Genomic DNA, 18,256 nt, shown 5'->3' on the forward strand with positions numbered 1-18,256 from the left:
TTTCATACATCATTGCAGCATTTAATTACTTCCCCCTGGTGGAAGGGAAGGAAAGCAATTGCTGATCATAAAGATGTGGAATGTTTGTTTGTGGGAAACCACACTTGTTGTTTACTTGTGACTGTAATTTCACAAATGGAGTTTTGTTACAGTTCACTCTAATGACCTCTTCTTTTTGGTGTGTTGCCTAATCATTGGCTTCATTGAAATATGACCCCATCAGGAGCTAATATACATTAATATTAGCTTCTCTGACCAAGATTGGCGAATATCATCTCCTCTCACCCTTAATGTGAAAGACACTGTACAATAACATAACACACTGTCTTTACAGGAACTTCTGAGTCACTCTACGGACCGACCAGAGAGACAACAACTAAAGGAGGCGCTGGAGGCTATGCAGGTCTGTCTTACAAGTTTTTTTGATTGATTTTAACTTTGGAATAATTTTTTGGTGCTCTCAGGACTTGGCCATGTACATCAATGAGGTCAAGCGGGACAACGAGACACTGAAGAAAATAAGTGAATTCCAAAGTTCCATTGAAAATCTTGTAAGTATTTTCACTTGATCTTCATTAATGTAATGCAGGTTATTTAGTAACTATTTGATCTGTCTACTGAACATCACATGTTGTTGTTGTTTTTTCTTTTAAAAGGCACAGAATGACATTTTGAGAAATAGGTAGAAAACAAAAGATTTACACAACTTGGTTGTTCAATTTCACACTTGATGGCTGAGCAAACACTACAGAAACAAAACAATCTGAGCACAAGAAATTAAAAAATATTTTTTCTTAATATTTCCCTTTTAAAGTTTGAACACAAGCTGTTGTCAGATGCTGGTCTCCTTTTCAAACTTCACAATGTTTGATTTCAATAGAAACACGTATATTAACATTGTCTATCAATTTGGTGTTTTAAATTCATTCAAGTGTAAAACAAAGTTATGCAAAACTGGTTCCTGAGTGAGCTATGGTTTTGAATGACAGTGAGAAGAGACTGTCACTTTTGAATCTTTTTATTTGTTGTTGTTTTGATTGTTCAATTGAATAATTGGGTAATCTCCCCACCCATTTTTTTTTACCACCTCATTATTTATCTTCTACATATGTGAATTTTTGAGGAGTTATAGCCACTCACTTTACTTCACTTTCACCATCCTACCCCAGCACAAGCAGCCAGCATCACTCTCTCCAGCCCGCCCTACATACTTCAGCATTTATTTTTGCTACTGTATATGTTGGTGGTGTTATTATTATTATTTGGCTTTTTGAGTTCTTGAATTGAGTTGATAATGTTTGAGGATTTTTTTTTTTTTTACACCAACAAAGTGTCCCTATGCCGATCGGCTAGCAAATGTCATTCGCATTAGCATGCTCATTATTACCTTGTAAGGTCATTGTTACTTTGTAAGGTCAACAAACACTCGCTATAATTTAGTTCACACATACATGTGTTTTTAAAACACACACATTGAATCAGCCATTCGGCCACTAGCTTGTGCAGCAATACAAGCAACAATGGAACATTATTTCTGTCACTTCTTTTTTAATTGGAAGTTATCCTAAACATGTTATTTCCCCTGTTTTTTGGACGAGTATCCTTTGCTGCCTTTGCAACATTATGTACAGCTGTAAGAATGTTGTTGTGTTTTATTCTTTATTGTATTTTTGTTTATTGTTTATATTTTATTATTTGCCTGTTTATTTATTGCTCAAACATGGAATGTAGTCTGCTACTCGGGGAGTGAACGTAATAAGAATTTCATTCTGTGTTATAATAATACTATCCATATGATAATAAAAATTGTATATTGAGTCTTGAATTTTGAAGAAAGGTCATTGTAGAAAATATTTGCGCAAAAATTGTTTTGGGGAAGCTTTGAGATGGGTATTTTTGGCCAAACTCTTTTTAAAGTGTACCCATCTTGGTTGACTTTTTTTTTCCTCCAGGCCTTAGTAGGAACATGCATGATGACGTTTTGACTTTTGATTCGATTCATGGTTTCAAACATATTTTTTCCAAGCATTTTTTTTTCTCTTTTTGAATGTATGACCTCAGGCAAATTTCAGTTTCCATTTTACTGTATTTTGTAATTCATGACACCTCAATAGGCTTTTAAAAATGTATTACACGACTTCTCTACATAAGAATGGAGATGTACTGTATCCCAGCAGGGGCTGCATCATTTATTCTACACCTATTTGGATTCCCTGTGAACCTCATGTGCTTTTGAATTATTTATACGCTCTCATTAGTTATAGCAATCAGTGAATTGACCCTGACTGTCTGTGTGACCTAAGCAGCAGGTGAGGCTGGAGGAGTATGGGAGGCCAAAGATAGACGGAGAGCTTAAAGTCTGCTCCATCATCAACCGTACTAAGCAGGACCGGTGAGTCTAAAGTTGAAAAAGGAAAGTTAATAAAACAATACATGAATGTAATGCATAAAGAACCATTCACTCTTTGCTCTAATGTGTATTTTCAGGTATATATTTCTCTTTGATAAAGTGGTCATTGTCTGTAAGAGGAAAGGTTATAGCTATGAGCTGAAAGAGATAATTGAACTCCAGTCATATAAAATGTCGGATGACCCCATGAACAACAGAGATATGAAAAAGGTAAGATGTCACATTTACAATCGTAACATTTTGTCATGCTGGCTGATATAAAATCCAGCAGGAATCATGCCAGCATTGGCCGAAAGGCTGATGGCACTCTCATCTCGAGATCTTTGAAGAAAAGCTTTGACATGCTCATCCGTGCTTGAAAAAAATAAAATCACGTAAACGCAACAATAATTATTATTCCTAAAAATGTACAGCAGACTAGAGCTAGTCTAACATGGCTTTTTTAGTTTGAAATTTGCATGTGTTTGTCCATGTTGCATGTGTAACTGGGTCTTTTTATGGTGTCTTTCTTTTTGCATGCTTACCAGTCAAGTGGAAAAATGGTAAGCTCAAGTGACTTTCATTCAACTCATCGTTTTATGATGGCCTAGTTCTGACAGCAGTGCTGGTGGTTTTTGAGTGTCATGTGGCAAATGCACGCACCTTAATCGTAACGGCTTCTCATCATTAGCATGTTCTGCATCATTTAGTTCTGAAATAAATAGACCTCCCAAAGTATAGTGCATCCGCTGAAGAATGGATATTTCTTTGCATGTTTATTTTAATCTGGCCTTTGCGTCTCCAGTGGTCTTATGGCTTCTACCTGATCCACCTGCAAGGAAAGCAGGGCTTCCAGTTCTTTTGTAAAACAGAAGAAACAAAAAGGAAGTGGATGGAACAGTTTGAGATGGCCATGTGAGTTTTGTTGCAAATAATAGTTCTTGATAATATGCTCAATCCACTTATGCAGTTTGTATAGCACATCATCTCACTCAATAAGGTCTATTCCTTAGATGTTGCTGTTATTGTTCTTGCAGGTCCAATATCAAACCAGAGAGAGCCACAGCAAACCAGCATAACTTCCAAATGCACACATTTGATAAGAACACCAACTGCCGAGCTTGCAAGATGCTACTGAGGTAACAAGAACGACGAATGCAACAATATAATTCAAAGCAACAATGAACCATCTTTGAAATATGGGCTGCTGAGATTTTTACTTGATTCTCAGAATTCTGACTTTATTATCATAATTCTTAACTTGGATCAGAATTTTGACTTTAAAGTGGGAACTCACAGTATTTTCTTTAAATCCAGAACACGTGACTTCTCAGAATTCTGACTTTGAAGTAGGAATTTTGACTTTCTTTTTGGAATTCTCACTGTCGTTAAAATTCGGACTTTAAAAACAGAATTTCGACAAGTCAAAATTCTAAGCTCAGGAGTGTGAGTTCTGAAAATAAAGTCAGAATGTAGACTTAATTTACAGTATTAATTTGGGGTTTAAAGTCAGAATTCTGACTTTAAAATAAAATCATTTTATAGTGAAAACTTTAAAGTTGAACCGCTGATATCACAGTGAGAATTCTCAATTTGACGTCAAAATTCTGACTTTATAGTGAGAATTTTGAGAAGAATGTCAGAATTACGATATTAGACCCTGGTATTTATATTCTTTTGAAAATCAAAATTCTGACTTTATGATGAAAATTCAGAAAATAAAGTGAGAATTCTTACTTTACTCAAATGACTGACTTTAAAGTCTGAATTCTGAGGTTAGTCACAATTCTGACTTTTAAGTGGGGATTATTAATTTAACTCAGAATTATGACATAATTCTCAGAAATCTCAGAATGAAATCAGAATTCTCACTTGAGAAAGAAATTTGCTGAGAATAAAGTCAGAATTCTGAGATAAAAGTGAGAATATTACCAAGCTCTTTTTCCCCTTCTTCACTTGCCCTCATCATTTTTCTAGCAATGTAATTAATGAAAAATGAAATTGATTTATACAATTTAAATGGTCTCAGACATCAATGGCAGTGAATGAGTTCAAATAAAAATAATGACTTAAAACAATCAAATTAGCATAAATTACATGAAGACATCCTGTTAATCCGATTCCCATGTATCAAAGCCAAGTTTGAAATAAAGATCTTATATCAAATCTTAACAATTTGAGGAAATTAAGCATCCTTTGACATGATGATGAAGTGAGGCTGACAGTTGATATTTTTAGACATGATCCTTCCAAACACCACCCTCCCTTCATGTGAGGGTGCAGAAGCATCCGAGTGGGGGATAACCCGTGTCATGGAATCACCGTGTCTGCCTCTGTCACACCAGACTGAGCAGAACAGAGTTGGCTTGGCTAAACTCCACTTTGTGTATTGACCCACAAATTTCATGGCTGGCCTGACCTAAATTCCCAGCCAGTGGAAAAGGCTTGGGCCAGTATTCCCGCTCCCTGCTACAAGCTAATTACTCATGTGACCTCACCGGTCTGGTTGTGATCTATGACAGTTTTCTACTCAAAATCACAATGCGTGATGAGTACAATTGTGGCAAAACAGCTTGTTCTTTTAAAAATATATTCCAGCAGAAAGGAGAATGTGTCACAGCAGTTTTAACGTAAAACAAGGGTCCATTTCTATTCTGGTTCAGAAAACGTTTTTTACTGTTTGTTTTATGTACAAACAGTTCATTTGGACCCAAGACAGCTGATGTATTCATCGCAAATTGACTTGTTTGTGTGAATCCAACAGGGGCATCTTTTATCAAGGTTACTTCTGCTCTCGGTGTGGAACAGGAGCACACAAAGAGTGTCTGGAAGTCATCACCATCTGCAAAATCAGTATGTCTGCTTTCCTATTTTGTAACACAAGTACTTTGTTTTGTTGTTGTTATCCCTTACAAAAAAAAAAAAAAAGAAAACACACAATCTTTTTTGTTCTTTCCGACAGGCCTGACATGACTCATTAAAATGTTCAAACATGATCTGAACTGTATGTGCTTATAATGGAGTTGAATTGGTCTGTTCAATGCGCTAAAGGGGAAGTCAACCCAAAAGTTTTCTTTTCATTAGTATGTTTTTTGAGCTCCCAAAAAAACATACGTCGAAACACGGCATTCGGATCAATATTGCATTTGTGGATTATGAATTGAGCTGCAAAATACCCCACCCACCAATCTCTGGTGGTGGTCATTTTGTCATGGGCTGTCACCTGAAAATGAGATCACAGTTGCTCAGGTCAACAAACAACCACGGCTCATCTGTTTTCTGAGGTCATGTGACCTTCATAAACTGAGCCATGATTGATCATTACCTAAACTTGAGCAACTGTGTTGTCATTTTTGGTTTACTTCACGAATTAAAATGGCCGCCACCTGAGATGGATGATGGATGTGTAGTTTTTGCTGCTTAATTCATATTCCACAAACTCAAAAATTAATTGTGTTCCTCTTTAATTAAACTACAAAATGATTTATTAAATTATTTTTTATTCATTACATTTTGTCATGTGTTTATATTTTCCATTTATTTAGATTGATTTATTGATTGATTATATTTACAAAATTACAAGGTTCAAACCGAAACAAAGACAGTAAGAGCAAAAACAGGACCATCGTTGGATAGTAATTTCCATGCGGTTTCATATGTTCAAAGCAGAAAAAGTAAACAAATGTATCTAGTCCTACCTCTTGTTTTCTATATTTAACTCACACGATGGGTCATTCGTATTCCAAGACAACCAAAAAAACAAAAGGTTCCTCTTATCACACATACAAAAAAAAAACCCATATATGAACGTGACTTAAACCCTTTTCAAATGTACAAGCATAGATATACAAAACTAAAAATATCTATAATTTCTGTCTTGTTAATCTTATTCATTTTATACTTGATTTTTATATTTTCTAATACTATGTTTTTGAATCTCTTTCTGAACACAGCATAGGATTCACATCTTTTCATTATTGCATATATTAACAGAGACACACATTTGTTTTATAGTTGTTCTTATCTTTGACACTCAAACTAGAACAGCAACCCACTCTGATTTCAAACAGCTTTGGAATAATGCTCCAAAATTGGTAATTATATGCTAAATACGTGGTTTGTGATGCTGTTTTAAGTGTAATTGGTGACTTGAAAGGTGCTTTAAAATGTAAATCTAAGATGTTCTTATTATCATCCTCTCTGACTCCCTCATCCACTTGTCTTTGCTTTCAGATCCTCTTGACTTGGTGAGTAGATGGGAATACTTCACAGTTATGTGTACTGGAAATTATACATAAACACTCATAAATAATTATCCTAATGATCGTCTGTTTTATTTGCCATTTGCAGGAACCTGGAATGTCCTCTGGTAAGTGCACTTATTGAACATGCAGGTTTATAGTACAATAAAAACAGACTACCGGAGTAGCATAGCTCTTTACTGCCATCTTGTGGAGAGAGCTCTTACATGCTATTACGTGATCGATCGCTCCATTCTGATTTAAAATCCCAATATGAGTCCTTAAAAAAAACATGCTGCATTTTGTATTTTCAGGTCCCAAGATGGTAGCAGTGAGAAACTATCACGGTACACCAGCACCACCGGGGAAGACAGCCTTGTCCTTTCAAACAGGAGACTACATCGAGCTGCTCAAGGGGGATCCTGACACCGCATGGTGGGAGGTAAAGCAGACGCTCATCTCTTAGTCACTCAAGCACAGCGTGGTACAACAGAGAAGCTCAATACAACTCTTAAAATTCTGGGGCCAATTGCTCAATTGGTAAGCTGACTGGGTTTTGGATTGGATCAAATTTTGAAAATGCCTTGGAGAAGGGAAAGAAGGATTCTGAGGATTATGGATCAATAGTTGAGTTTGTGCTGCTCAAAATATTTCAGTCGGATTTGGAGAAATGATCCAAAAAAAAAAAAAACCTTGAATATTCTGAACCTAATTGGGTGTTGGATTTAAAGGGAAATTCATATTTTTAAAGTTTTAACCATGACTCATATCTCGTTACTCTTGTCAATTCGGTCACTGTGGTAATTTAGCATTCATGATATAAGCTCCGCCCGCATGTGACTTACATTGTATTTCTGGCTGTGGACTCCCAAACAAAGATTTTTGCCACTTCAGCATTTTCTACACTAAAACTTTGCAACAACTAAATGAAATGTTGAAATGAAAGCTCTTCTCCTCATCTCCCAATCAAAATGAAAAAAAAAAAAAAAAAAAAAACGGCGGTACGGTAAGTCACGCTACCCTGCTCGGACCGGGTCAGTGCAAGTGCGCAGAATAAACAAGAATGCTTGGAAATGTGTCATTGAAGGAAAATAACATTATGAGGCTGTTTAGGGTGAGTAATTAATATTGTATCTTAGTAAAAAGCTCCAATTGTTCTTTTTTTTTATTTCTCACTCTAAACACGCTCAAAGTGTTAGTTTCCTTCAGTGATGCATCAAAGAATTCCTTGCTTATTCCGCCTGAGCAGATAAACGAGAGGCATTATGACGATCAAGATCAAACAAAGCCTTTTTCCTGGATAATCCCTCTCCCCTTGGGGGGGGCAGTCCCACTATTTAAGACGCACTGGATCAAACCGATCACATTGAAACTCATGTCAAATATTTAAGCTTTATTACAGCGGGCGTTTTAACGTGTGCGTTCTAAATATCATCTTGTCTTCCAGGGGAGGTTGATACAAACACAAAAGAATGGCTTCTTCCCCAGTTCCTGTGTTAAACCCTACCTAGATCCAAAGGTAAGTCAACCCCATTCAGTCAACAGGTGAACTCTTACATTTTAGATGACTTGAACGTGTTCTATTTGTCACAGCCCTTCCAGTCATTATCCAGCAGGCAGTCATCAAGGGATGCAGACTATTATGGATATCCTTGGTAGGCCATTAACCATAAATATTCTTTCAAATGTTTTATGCGCACTGTTCTTTTGTATGCTTTCTGGATTTATTCTGTCAGCATCGTTAGTCTTAAAAAGCCATACTTGCTGAACCATTTGACATCGGCTCTGCTACTTTCGAAAGATGAATTACGTACCGACTGCTTTGTCGGAGTCATTACCAGGTCGTTACATGAAATTACTTGGCATTTATTCTCCGCTTCTCTTTATAGGTTTGCGGGAAACATGGAGCGCCAGCAGGCTGACAACCTCTTAAAATCCCACAGCAGCGGGACCTACCTCATCAGAGAGAGGACGGCTGAAGCGGAGAGGTTTGCCATCAGCATCAAGTAAGTTGGAGAAAATTAGCAATTGAATAGCTTTTATCCACGCGATATGTTCAAGGATGTGTTTGTACGCGTGCAGCCCTGCGAATCAACGTTTTGTGAATTATGATCCCGCTTTTATGCTGTTTGTAATTACGAGTGGAAGAAATACATTGCAACAAAGGTCAGGCCTGACCGATTTATCGACCAGCTGATGATGGCCCTTCAAACATCGCAGAAAATAATCACCCAAATGGCTGATATTTGCTGTCTATTTTACTATTTTACCTTTATTTACTCTAACCATTTACAGTAGTACAAGTAATACTGGTGCCACTATTGGTTAGACATAAATACAGGTCGTAACCTAATATCCCTAACTTAAAGCTGTTGAAAAGCTCATTCTGAGTATCGCTCATTTGAAATATTGCAAATCTTAATTTTTAAAAGCACTGATTAAGTGAGCAAGGTCAAGTTAGGTTCTGCAAGGAATTCATCATTCATTCATGGAAAAATCATAAAATACATAAAATGAGCATTGATGTGTTAAATATGACACATATGATAAGAATTCATGACATTAGGACTTAATTCATGAATTAATTCAAGCGCCATTAACATCAAAGGACGGCCTTTTTTCGGTGTTGTCCTCCCTGTAAATATTTATTCAACCAAATACAACCCAAACCATGTCAAAGCCTTTTTGAAAGGAAAAAAAAGATGAAAACAAAGCGTTGTATCATTCGTGTCTGATTTATTAAAATTAGAAACTGCATTAGTATTTATATCTTTAGAAGCTAGGTTATTACGTTATATATATAAATATATATATATATATATATATATATATATATATATATATATATATATATATATATATATATCTATATATATATATATATATATCTATATATATATATATATATATGTGTATATATATATATATATATATATATATATATATATATATATACACATATATGTATATACATATATATATATATATATATATATATATATATATATATATATATATATATACATATATGTATATACATATATATATATGACTTGTTTTCCATAAAATGTGCTTACTCAGGCATACATTGTGTTAAAAAAGGAGTCCCTATCACACAATTGGGAAAAATGCTGCTTCGTGTTCGTTGCTCTTAATTTGAAACGAGAAATGTATTGTTCCCATGTCACAGAATTCAAAAGTATTAAATTAAATGATTGAATTGCTGATACCTACAGAAACCATGCAGAAAAATTACGTACCTCATTTCCGAACCACAGATGTTGTCAAACGAAAAAACCACAAACAGGTGTGAAAACAGAATGTTTTTTTGCTTCACAGGTTTAACGATGAAGTGAAGCACATTAAAGTCATTGAGAAAGACAGCTGGATTCACATCACTGAGGCCAAGAAGTTTGAGAGCCTTTTGGTAAAGAGCAAACACAAAAGAGGCACTTAACAAGCTGCGCTGAGTCAAACCAGACATTCTATTGATTTTTTGTTTTTTTCCACCACAACAGGAACTGGTGGAGTATTATCAGTCCCATTCACTCAAAGAGAGTTTCAAGCTGCTAGACACCACGTTGCGATATCCCTACAAGGCAAGGGAGCGCTCGTTAACACGGAGCTGTTCCCGCTCGCCAGGTAAGTGTTCTGGCGTTCGGCCTGAGCCAAAACAACTGCTCATTTGCGGCCTGTCACCGTCACGGCATTGAATAGAAGTCAGTTACAACACAAGAGTTGCAACACTTTACCACCATGTTTCAAAATCTAATTGTGAGTATTGCATTTGAATTACTGCCTCAAGCCTTAAACTTTATCCTTGTTATATCTTATTTTATTGTAGAAAATGACTTATTTAAGGCTCCAGACACTATCTGGTGGCCTGCTGGAGTACTGGGCTTTCTGCTCTGAATTATCACTAAAGACTGAATGCATTAACAATAGTATACTGTAGTTAAATTCAGGCTTTCATAAAGCAAACAAAAAATGTAATATCAATGTGGTATTTTGATCATGAATTCAAACTGATGAATTTTGTTCTTGCAAGTCTACCAGACGATCAATGAAAGTACAGTAGTTTAAAAGACATGAAATAACAGGCAAAATATTGGTCCTTGATAATTTTGACCATTATTTTTCCAGATTAGCTTGAAGTTTAATTTCTTGATAGGAAATTACGTTTTAGTTTTGCAATGATTACGCAATCGATTTTTTTTTTTTTTTTTGATTGATTGGACATAGAATTGTCCGAATACTCAGATTTGCAGTCTCTCAGCAGTAGATATACAACAAATTGTTTAGTTTTTTTATGAAAACAGACTGATTATCATGGTGTTAAATGAAAAGAAGAAAGGTGTTGGACGAAACCAATAACTGAATAATAAAAACAAAGATGTTGGAAAAAAAAAAAAAAAAACTCATGTGTTTATTTACTGCACCATGAATTTGAGAAAAAGGCCTGAATTTGAATACATGTATGGAAATGAAAACATCTTTAAAAATTGATTTCTTCATTAATTGAAACAATAGTCCACAGATTGATTGAATAGTTAAAAAAAAAACGTTTTTTTCCTGTACAAAGATTTTGAGAAAATATCATGGTTTGAATAAAATATGTTTAAAGTTAATCATAGATTAATCAAAAAATAATAATAAAATAATAAATGAAATACTAATAAGTACTTGTTTGTTTGTTTTTTCCCTTTTTTATCCCCTGCAATTTGAGAAAATGGTTTCGAATGAAAGGAAAAATAGACAAATGATTTCTAAAGTGATTAAATTTAAATAGTAATCGACATATGCATCAGTTATTAAAATTATGATTATTTGCAGCATTACTGAAATACAGTAACACTCAAAAATGTGAAAATAGCTTCTTATTCACCGTGTTTTTTTATTACTCTAACATCTCAACTGTGACGAAAATGTGAAATCATTATTTTGTAAACAAATATATTAATCTAAGCAATATGTTTTATAATTCAAATGTTTTCGTTTTTACGAGGAATGCGGGACTATGTAAAAAAAAAAAAAATCAGTAAAAAATCCACCACGAAGATGCTTTAGGATGGTGTTTCCAAACTTTTGACTGTTACTGTATCTCCGGAGACCAAAATACATGTCGCATGTGCGTGTTATAAATGGCTGCTTTCCTGCCTCCGCCTCCGCATGGCAATGAACACATTTCCCCAACTTTCTCTCCTTGCTTTCTTCTGCTCCTCGTAGCAGCCACCTGCGCCTCCTACAACTTCTCCTTCCTCAGCCCGCAGGGCCTGAACTTCTCCTCTCAGAGCTCGGCTCCTTTTTGGTCAGGTACTCGCTAACTTCTAACTCCCGCCTCTTTTATCTTGCTTCGGGTTGCGGCCTGCGACGATGACCTGAAACGCATTACGTCTGCTATGCTTTGTTCATTTTTATTTCTTTTTTTGAGACCCCACTGGAGTCTTCACTGTGCGATAATCCCTCATTAAATCAAGGAAAGAAAAGCAATTTCCTCTCCTGTAATGAAACAATTTACTGTTTGCCTCCATTAGGTCACACTGAACACTGAATTCCTTTTTTCCTCATTTTCACCACCAATTATTACCTCCATTTGCGTTATGAACTTTCACCTCTCGGTCAGAGATGGTCGTCTTTAAAATTCATGATTAACTCATTTAAGACATGTTTCCTTTTTTTTTTAAAGAGTCCAGATATCCAGTTATTCACTGACTTTATTTTTTCAGTTGTTAGATAGAAATGCCTGGCACTAAATGAATAAAATACTAAAGTAATTATTTCAACTCCTAAAGTATTAAGTAACAGATTACTTTACATACGAAAGTACTAAAATATTTGATTACTTTAACTACATTTTCTTATTTACTTAACATTGATTTATTAGTACTTAGTTACCTATAGCAATTGATTACTTTAATACTTTGGTACCTTAAGTAATTGATTAATATAATACTTTAGTAGCATGGGATTACTTAACGAATTGAGTTCTCAAAGTAATTGTTTACTTTAACTACTTTAGTAGTCAAAGTAATTGGTAACTTTAGTACTCTAGTTCCAAAAGCAAATTATTGCTTTATTACTTTAGTACCCAAAATAATTGCTTGGTTAAGTAATTTATTACTCTAGTACTTAGCTACCTAAAGTAATTGGTTAGTTTTGTATTGAAAGTAATGGATTGCTTTTGTACTTTGCTACCTCAAGTAAGTGATTACTTTAGGACTTAACTATGCAAAGTATTTAAAAAAATAGAATAAAAAATAGTTACCTGAAAATGAATGTCTCTAAACAATTACTTTGGTTCTGTATTACGAAATGGAATCACTAACTTTAGTATTTAGAAATACATTACTTTATGTATTACTTAACTAAAGTAATGGATTATTATTAGTACTTTATTACCTAAATTCATTTTTTTACTTTTGTACCTAATTTATTCAATAACAGCCATTTTTAGAACCTTCTTTCGCCAAACACTTGAACGTCTGAAGGTCAGGACTCATTAGAAAAAAAAAAAAAATCAATCTTTGAGATTGAATGAGTTAAGATTTTGAAACTCAGCAGGCTTGTTTGCATTTCCCCTCAAGAAGTAAAATGTCATGTAATTTTGAGTTTCGTTATCTTTGTGACATTTTCAGTTTTTACGCCTCGCGTTGTGAGTACAGCGGTGGCCAGGTATAACTTTGCCGCACGAGACATGAGAGAACTGTCACTGCGGGAAGGAGACGTCGTCAAAATATACAGCAAGATCGGTGGGGACCAAGGATGGTGGAAGGGTGAAGCCAACGGCCGGGTGAGTAAACCTTAAAAGGTACACTGTCGCTGGATTTATTTTTGTAATTCACTACTATATGAGTTTTCTCTCATTCAATGCATCTTAAACCATTTTTTTTTTAACTCAAGCTGGCTGTTCTGGTAACACATTTCTGTAAGATTTTGTATGAGAATAAAACATCTGTGTCCATAGGTAACATGCAAATTATAGAAATTCAAAAAATCTCACCATCATGACTAATATTCAAAGATAGCAGATCAGCAAAATATATTTCATATTTTATAATAATGTAAACCATTCTATTAGCATTAGCAATAGAATTGATAGTTAAACGTTTCTCAAAACTGTGTTGTAAAAATTAAGAAGGGAACCGACAAAGAATGATCAATTTGGTTTTTGATTTAAAATAGATTTTGTTCTTTCATGCCTAACTAGCAGAAAAACACTCACCCATATTTGTCCTTGCTAACCAAACGTTCTTTTTTCATAATTGCTCTCATTCAAAACCATCAAGGTTCATTTTGACTAATAGAGAGATTGAATATGAGAGACAGTTTAATGGGGAATAACAATTACAATTTGTGGAATTTGCACAGCTGTTGCTTCATTTCTTAGAAGATTGATCAGCAGTAATTATGTAGTGCTGCTCACTATGTGCTCTGAGTTGCATTTCCAGAGTCAAACTTAACAAAAAATATTAGTTATTTTTTGCACTTTATTTTTTTATTCATCCACTTGAACTGTTTAATATTCACTTCACTCACGCAACAAGTAGGAAAACTTTGTTGCTAAGCAACAGCTCAAGTACTGCTCTGTGTGAAACCTTAAAGAAAGATGGATGAGGCTGCTCCATCTGAGCGTGCAGTGATGTGAAAATAATGCAAATATCCTTCTGCCATCATACATTTGGGCGGTTTCCTTCTGATAAGTTCATCCTGCAATGATATTGTATTCAAAACAGTCTTGTCTATAACATATGCATAGTAGTATTACTGTTCTCAAATGTGACACCATCACATTCATTTTGAATATAAATTAGGGGTGTCAGATTACTTGTGATTAATCAATTACAGTCATAGATAAAGTGTTATTTCCTTAATTGTGTTTAAACTGATTCTTAATCTGAAACGTTATGCTTTATGTATGTTGATAAGATCCGTTTTTAGGCTTCTTGTGCTTGAATAGTTTCGGATGGAAACCAAATGTCAGTCACACCCTGAAATGAACCCTGATTGGCTGTTATTTTGTTTGCCATGAGCTGATAGGGTGGGAGGGGAAAAGGAAGATGTGGAAATGGATGAGCGTTAGAAAATTGGTCAATTTAACTGATTTTCTAAATGTAGTGATATGTTTTCTTTGGCAGAATGAGCTTGCTTCCCAAAGAAGCAGCTCAATTTTAGCCCACCACATAAATGTGAAACACCCAGCTGCGACTCAGACGCTAATGTATGAAGCTATACATAGCAAAGCTCTTTAGCAAACAAAACTCGAAAATGGCATTTGAGCAAGTCTTCGATGGACATAACGTGATTGACAGAAGAAAACAGCACCGGTCTTTCTTGATGGGACCAATTGGGACTCATCTCAAATACAGCAGAAGATAAATCGTTGAAACAGCATCTGTCAAAATCTGTTAAAGTAAATAAATGACTAAAGCCACTTTTTGTTGTTGTTTACCTATCTTTTGATACAGTTCTCTACCACAGTAATACAGTTACTGTAATTCCCCAAATATAATATGAAGGCCAAAAGAAGGAATTTGGCTGAGAAACAGTAACTAGATTAATATATATATATTTTTTTAAATCAACACCATTCGAGGAAAATTGATCTGTCAGAGTTTTGACACCTAGATATGTGCATTTTTATGTTGGCCTTATTCTTACTTACAATTATTACCGTAACGGGACGAGCTATGGGCAAACATCAGATGGTTGTTAGCAGGAAGTGCCTGTTTCAGATGACAAGTAAGCTGAGGTTGTTACAGGATTATTTTCAAAAACAGAAGCGAGCAGAATGAACCAACATCCGAGTCCATCCTTGTTCACACAGGAATGTTACTAAATCCGAGAGGAAAAATTTATGATCTCTCCAGCTGATTCAATTCAGAGTGCACCCATTAGAGAGCACGGAAAGGTATTCCATTTGACTTGTTTATTAACTGCGGTCTTTTTGAATATACACACAATCATAAATTTGGTGAAACACGGATGCTGCGCACCTTCAGGTATTTATGGAAAAATGAACTCGAGCGGCTTCATGAGGAAGAAGTAAAACAACTGCGATCAACCATTTCCAGCGCATTCAGTTACATGGACGTTCACTGACTGCTCACAATATGTGAAATCTGTAACACACTTAACTTTATGCACAACAAAATATATATATATATATATATATATATATATATATATATATATATATATATATATATATATATATATATATATATATATATATATATATAACTAATGGAACACAAAAAATGAGATTTTCTCTGCTTTGCTGTAGATTTTACATTGATGCCAAAGTGTTAGTGCGTCCAAGAAACGGTAACATAGAAAATACCAGAATTTGAGGGTGTGTCTTATACACAGGTGTATCTTATTTTTGGGGAATTTTGGTAAATTGATAGTCAATGATCTTAAAGAAATAAATGACATATTTAATTAATCTATTTTTTATTTCTTTACAGCACTAATATGAATAATATTTTGTTTTTCAGATTGGATGGTTTCCCTCAACCTACGTGGATGAAGAAGGAGTCCAGTAAGGGCTGGATGTTGCCCGCCTGGCAGCCTTTAAAAAAAAAAAAAAAAAATCAGGAAGCATCTTTAATATATCTGCTGATCTCAGAGGAAAATGCCTCATTTTCTCCAGGAAAGAAACTCTGTTGTCGTTGATGCATCTGCTGGATGGGAAGCAGCCTCTCCACCACGTCCCTTGTTTTCAAGTATGCCTCAGCTTTGCTTGTTTTACAGGACTCCCCGTTTCATTTGTGTACAGACAAGAGGGGAAAAAATGTTTCCTGTGTGTTAGCCTCTGTGTGACCTTCAGAGGTTTTATTTAACATGGCGAAAACAGTCTGTGGATAGCTTTACTCTGAAAAAAAGAACTTGTACCTCTGCGAGGTGAAATAATTGTACAGTATAGATACAGTAATTTATTAAATAGAGATTATTATCATGACTATGGCTATTGTGGGGATCTAGCAACAGCAGAAAATCTGCAAAGAAAACAAGGGGAGAGAAAAAAAAAAAAACAGATGCTCTTTTTCTTTTCACATTGACAGATTTTGCCTTAGTTGTCATGGTGATGCCTTGTGGGTTGACTCCAGTGGAGGGAAAAGACTTTGTTGACTGGCTTGGCTTCTCATGCATGCATGTGTACATGTGCAGCCCACACAAAAACACAAACACCAATGTACAGTTCGGTGCCTTTTAAAGACTGCTTTGAACCTCAACAACAGCCAGTAAAGAACATTTGCCATCCCTAATAGGACAATTTGCGAAAAAAAAAGATGGAGAACGGAGGGCTGAACTCGGCTGGTGAGTCACTGAATGCGACATGAGAGTAAAATTAAGTTGAACTCGTCAGAATGGAGTAAAAAAAAAAAACAGTCACATTCCACATCAGTTTTTCAATTTATTATCAGCGGGATGTCAAAGGGAAACAATACAACATCACCATCACTACACCTAGTGTTTATTTGCATTTTTTTTTCTTTTTTTATTCCAGCTGAACCAACAACTGTTGTCAATGTTTTACTGCTTGGATTTTTTTTTTTATTTTCTGTTTGCTGCCTTATGGATTGATTTTTTTTATAAACAGATGATCAGGTGACCAGATGTGTTTCCTCTCAGTTGCCACATGTGAAATCCTCTTTGGCTGGTGCTGTGTCAACTGATGAGAATTAAACTGCCATAAAAGAAGAGTGTATGTATGTGTATTTGTGTGCGTGCTAATCATCTGTACTCTGCACACACTCAAAACACAGTTTAGGGGTTTGATACCTTGCCAAGTGTTTCAGTTTACCTCCAGTGATTTTTTTTAGCACTCTATGCATTGATCTATGGCTATTTAGGGTGTAAATGATATCCATATTTCCTTACTGCTGTCCTCATGTATCACGTGGTTTTTACTAATCACACATAATATTTATTGACAGTTTTGACTCAGCTACCGTATTTAGTGTAATTGAGGAATTGTTTTTCATTTTCATGTTCCGGTTCACAGCCATTTATGTCTCCTGCAAGCATTTACATAGGAGTCTGTTAATACATATATATATATATATATATATATATATATATATATATATATATATATATATATATATATATATATATATATATATATATATATATATAAAAGTTTCATTCTTTTTTTTTTTCTTCTTCTTTGGAAATATGCACCCAGCCAATTGGAAAGTTAAAGTTAAATGCTAACAATGATCAGCACTGGATGTTTAAATGAAGATTTGGCTATCTTTGGTATGTGCTACTACACAGGCGCAGTTGAGTGTGTGAATGGGTTGGGCACACGGGAAGCTTTCGCGTTTTCTCGAGTCAGCGGAGGCATTATCACTGTTTAATGTCCAGGATAAGAACATCTCAATGCATGTAGCTGTCGATATTTCAACTCCTGTCAGTACATCCTAGAAAACTATGTACGTCATTGTGTACATTTTTGTTGAATGGTCGACTATTTCTAAATGAGGTCTATTATGGAATAAATATTTCAAATTTTATCTTTTGTGTCAGCGGTATGTTTTGTCGCTTTTGATAAAGACTAACCTCGGCTACTGTAAGACCAAAAAAAAAGATTTTTATTCTGTTGCCATGGCGATGCACT

The 18,256-nt window shown here is 35.0% G+C and overlaps 1 protein-coding gene across 8 annotated transcripts in view; it reads left to right on the plus strand.

Annotated features, from left to right (window-relative positions):
* Window positions 1-17,083, plus strand: part of vav2 (vav guanine nucleotide exchange factor 2) — a 154,073-nt gene extending 136,990 nt beyond the window's left edge. For 2 of the 8 annotated variants that reach the window (XM_088435350.1, XM_088435352.1), the window contains 19 exons: window positions 335-403; window positions 465-551; window positions 2,304-2,392; window positions 2,488-2,620; window positions 2,938-2,952; window positions 3,195-3,304; window positions 3,427-3,528; window positions 5,154-5,242; window positions 6,623-6,636; window positions 6,740-6,758; window positions 6,945-7,072; window positions 8,078-8,149; window positions 8,224-8,285; window positions 8,520-8,636; window positions 9,970-10,057; window positions 10,149-10,272; window positions 11,857-11,943; window positions 13,266-13,420; window positions 16,128-17,083. In XM_088435350.1, coding sequence (XP_088291476.1) covers window positions 335-403; window positions 465-551; window positions 2,304-2,392; window positions 2,488-2,620; window positions 2,938-2,952; window positions 3,195-3,304; window positions 3,427-3,528; window positions 5,154-5,242; window positions 6,623-6,636; window positions 6,740-6,758; window positions 6,945-7,072; window positions 8,078-8,149; window positions 8,224-8,285; window positions 8,520-8,636; window positions 9,970-10,057; window positions 10,149-10,272; window positions 11,857-11,943; window positions 13,266-13,420; window positions 16,128-16,175 — 1,608 coding nt within the window. In that variant the 3' untranslated portion in view covers window positions 16,176-17,083. The remainder of the gene's footprint in view (window positions 1-334; window positions 404-464; window positions 552-2,303; window positions 2,393-2,487; window positions 2,621-2,937; window positions 2,953-3,194; window positions 3,305-3,426; window positions 3,529-5,153; window positions 5,243-6,622; window positions 6,637-6,739; window positions 6,759-6,944; window positions 7,073-8,077; window positions 8,150-8,223; window positions 8,286-8,519; window positions 8,637-9,969; window positions 10,058-10,148; window positions 10,273-11,856; window positions 11,944-13,265; window positions 13,421-16,127) is intronic. The other 6 variants (XM_088435354.1, XM_088435355.1, XM_088435351.1 and 3 more) reach the window with 5 other exon arrangements.
* Window positions 17,084-18,256: the final 1,173 nt, after the last annotated feature.

Source organism: Hippichthys cyanospilos, chromosome 15 (genome assembly GCF_059441005.1).
Source record: "Hippichthys cyanospilos isolate Australia breed blue-spotted pipefish chromosome 15, RoL_Hcya_1.0, whole genome shotgun sequence".
Lineage (NCBI taxonomy): Eukaryota > Metazoa > Chordata > Actinopteri > Syngnathiformes > Syngnathidae > Hippichthys > Hippichthys cyanospilos.